At 35.2% G+C, this 3,755-nt stretch overlaps 1 protein-coding gene across 1 annotated transcript; it reads left to right on the top strand.

The window, feature by feature from the left end:
- The first annotated feature begins 700 nt into the window (after positions 1-700).
- On the top strand, positions 701-3,523 carry smlr1 (small leucine rich protein 1). Its single transcript, XM_073816592.1, is given in 3 exon segments — positions 701-829; positions 2,059-2,362; positions 3,502-3,523. Coding segments are annotated over 3 exon segments (447 nt in total). The 5' UTR covers positions 701-708.
- Positions 3,524-3,755: the final 232 nt, after the last annotated feature.

Here is a 3,755-nt window from a genome sequence, read left to right as displayed (position 1 = left end):
AAAAAACAACTCAAAATGAAGTGTGTTTTTGCTTAGAACAAGCTAAATAATCTGCCAGTGATATTTCAAACAGAAAACAAGATTATTTTTCTTACCCCGTTGGCAGATTATTTAGCTTGTTTCAAGCAAAAACGCACTTAATTGTGACTTGTTTTTCTGAAAACAAGACATTAATTGTTACTAGTCTAGAAAATCCTTCTTGATTTAAGAATTTTTACATATTTTGGCTGGAAACAAGACAAAAAAAATCTAAGTAAGAACATTTTTTTCTAAATAAAGATGCTTTAAAAGGTTATTCACAGCGATGCCAAAGAAGAACCATTTTTGGTTCCACAGAGTACCATTCAGTCAAAGTTTCTTTAAAGAACCATCTATTTTTTTTTTACTTTTTATAATCTGAAGAACCTTCTTTTGCCACAACAGATGTTAAAGGTTCTTTATGGACCCATTTAGACAAAAAAGGTTCTTGCATGGCATCATGAAGCACCATTATTTTTAAGAGCGTGTAGCAGCATTGTAACCCTGTGTCGACTAAATCTGACATGCATGAGTGTGTTTGTCTTCTCTGTTGATGCGGTTTGTTCTGATAACAACAGAAACACTGTGGAGTTCAGAGGTCAGTCAGTGAAGCATTAACCAGCCGCCGTAAATCCTCTAAATCATCACGGGTTTCAGCTTTCCCTCAGAGCCCAAAGTCCAGCAGAGCTGATGTCCGTAGCGGCGTTTCTGAACGAGGTCCCGGGATGGTTCCTGTGGACGGGAGTCTTCTTCCCTGTGACTGCGCTCCTGCTGCTGATCATCGCTGTCCTCAGCTGGAAACTCAGAGAGAGTAAGACATCAGTCAAACTACTTACATTAGCCATGAGACGCAATGGAGCAATCAGAGCAGTGTAACATAGACAGCACATTACCATACCAAAAGTTTAAGGTCAGGCATAACAAGGCTGCATTTATTTGACCAAAAATATAGTCAATACAGTAACCTTATCAAATATTAGTACATTTTAAAACTGTTGATTTCTATGTGAATATCTGTTAAAGTGTAACTGATTGCTGTGATCAAAGCTGATTTTCAGCTTCATTCAGTCTCCAGTGTCACATGATCCTTCAGAAATCATTCTAATATTCTGATTTGCTGCTCAACAAACATTTCTGATTATTATCAATTTTGAAATCAGTTGTGTTGCTGAATATTTTTGTGAAAACCGAAATAGAAAGTCACATGGCAACATTATAAATGTCTTTACTGTCACTTGTGATCAATTCAATGCATCCTAGCTGAACAAAAGTATACATTTCTTTCAGAAAAACTAAACAAAAACAACCTTTTGAATAGTAGTGTTTTTATGTAATGTACATTCAAATCATAACTCACAGTTTCAATGTTAATAACCATCAATAATGAGTCACTGCAGATTTTTTTGTCTTGTTTCTAACCAAAATATCTAACAATTATTGAATCAGCAAGTATTATCTAGACAAGTAAAAATTATTGTCTTGTTTTTAGTAAAAACAAGTCAAAATTAAGTGGGTTTTTGCTTAGAACAACCAAAATAATGGGGTGAGAAAAATAATCTAGTTGTCTGCTTGAAATAAGATTATTTTTCTTACCCCATTGGCAGATTATTTTGGTTGTTCTAAGCAAAAACCCACTTAATTTTGACTTGTTTTTTTCTGAAAATAATCCTTCTTGATTTAAGAAACCAAAACCAGACAAAAAAAAAAATCTAAGAAAAGCATTTTTTTGCAGTGTAAAGGAAACAAAAAGTAACTGCGTTACTTTACTAGTTACTTGAAAAAAAGGATCAGCAAATGTTTGGTTACCCGCATTCTTCAAAATATCTGTAACTCAAGTTTGGGTGAGTAAATTATGACAAGATTTTCATTTTCTGGTGAACTGTCCCTTTAGTAAAACAGACACAATGTAGTGCAGACGAGAAACTGAGAGTCAGAGTTTCTCATGTCTGTTATAGAGGTCTTTTACATGCAGATGAAAGAGGGTCAGAGACTTCGGATGATACGAAAGAGACTAACCATGAAATTCCCTTCTGTCTTCAGCAGAGGAAGAGCTGGCCGTGACACCGGACCCTCGGAAAACAGCCCATCATCTGTGTTATGGGCCGAGATGCAGACGCAGGACTCAACGGACAACACACACATGAAACACACAACAGCAGTCCTGTGCTCAGAGACATGAGCATCCATCTAGATCAGCTGAGACATCAGAGATGAATGAGAAACGTGTCAGGAGAACCAAACAACAGACAATAGACTGTGGAAGTCATGAGACACATGAATACTGTTTAGAAAGAAAACACTGTTTCCATGTCACTGTTAAAGCTTCATCTTCAGATGTGTCCAGGTTTGTAATAATCAGTGTTGGGGTCACGCATTACAAGTAACGCAAGTTATGTAATAATATCACTTTTTCCAAGTAACTAAGTAACGCATTACTTTTTAATTGACAAGAAAATATCTTGAGTTACTTTTTCACATAAGTAATGCCAGATACTTTCCTGCCGTTTATTGATTAAAAGCTCTCCTGTCCCCATGTGGAGAGAAATTGTGAGTAAGATGTTCCTTTAGTTCTAGAATAAATGTGAACATGCATTAATTCATCTCACTCACTAAAAAAACAGATACGGTGTTCTTCAAAATGAATAAAAACACTGAAATTCAACGCAAACCTGCAATAATTAAATGTTAAATAATACAAATATCCTTTATGTATTTAATCCCATTTTATTAACCGATGTCTTTGCTGCCGACCTTCGATGATCCAATTCATCCATACTGATAAGCACAAATTACTCAAGATAATCTAACATTTGATTTCCTTTTTTTATTGCTGAAGAGTTGACATTTGTTCTTCTGCGGTCTACTGTACAGACGGAGATTTACTTTTCTCTTTTGGTGTGAAAAGGCTTTTACATTTGACAAAAATAGAACTTTTTATATTAAAAACAAACAAGCAAACCCTGGCCAGATTTCAAAAGTAACGCAAAAGTAACATAACACATTACTTTCCTTTAAAAGTAACTAAGTAATGTAATTAGTTACTTTTTTTAGGGAGTAACTCAATATTGTAATGCATTACTTTTAAAAGTAACTTTCCCCAACACTGTCAATGACTATAATTATCAAATACGTTGAGGCTCATTTACTGTTGCATTGATCCCACATCACTGTTCCAACATCTGCAGCATCATGTTCTTCAACTTCATCAGAAATGCCTAACGTGAATGTCAGATGTCTGAGGAAACACTGTCCTGCTTCAGGCTTCAACTTTACCAGGATAAATGAGCAAAAACACTAAAGACAGAGAAATCTCCAGCTTTGCACTATATTTAATGGAGCCGCACAGCAGGATGAATTTCACAGAGGACGTCATTTCACACCAGGACACAAAAACAGCATGCATGCTCTCAGACATCACAAAACTGTGAAGGTCTTGTAAGGTTTTTGCATTATTTCACAGCTCTCTTTATTCTGATTGCTCAGCTGCAGCAAAGTGGTAGACTAAAATATAAATGGCCTTGGAGATCTTCAGTATTACTGTTACATTTAATAAAAAATAGTTACATTTAAAGCCCTTGATGTGTATTAAATGTGCATTTACTAACTTTTTGTTTTGTTTTATGCATTACAAAATAGTGTTTTTGTTTAGAGTTATGTGGATGATGCTCACATGAGATATAGACTGCACTTAATCTTTTAATAGACAGTGCCTTGCAAAAGTATTCATATCCCTTCAT

This window comes from Garra rufa, chromosome 13 (genome assembly GCF_049309525.1).
Source record: "Garra rufa chromosome 13, GarRuf1.0, whole genome shotgun sequence".
NCBI lineage: Eukaryota > Metazoa > Chordata > Actinopteri > Cypriniformes > Cyprinidae > Garra > Garra rufa.
Note: the sequence above shows the minus strand (reverse complement) of the source record. Positions and strands in the feature narration are given on the sequence as shown.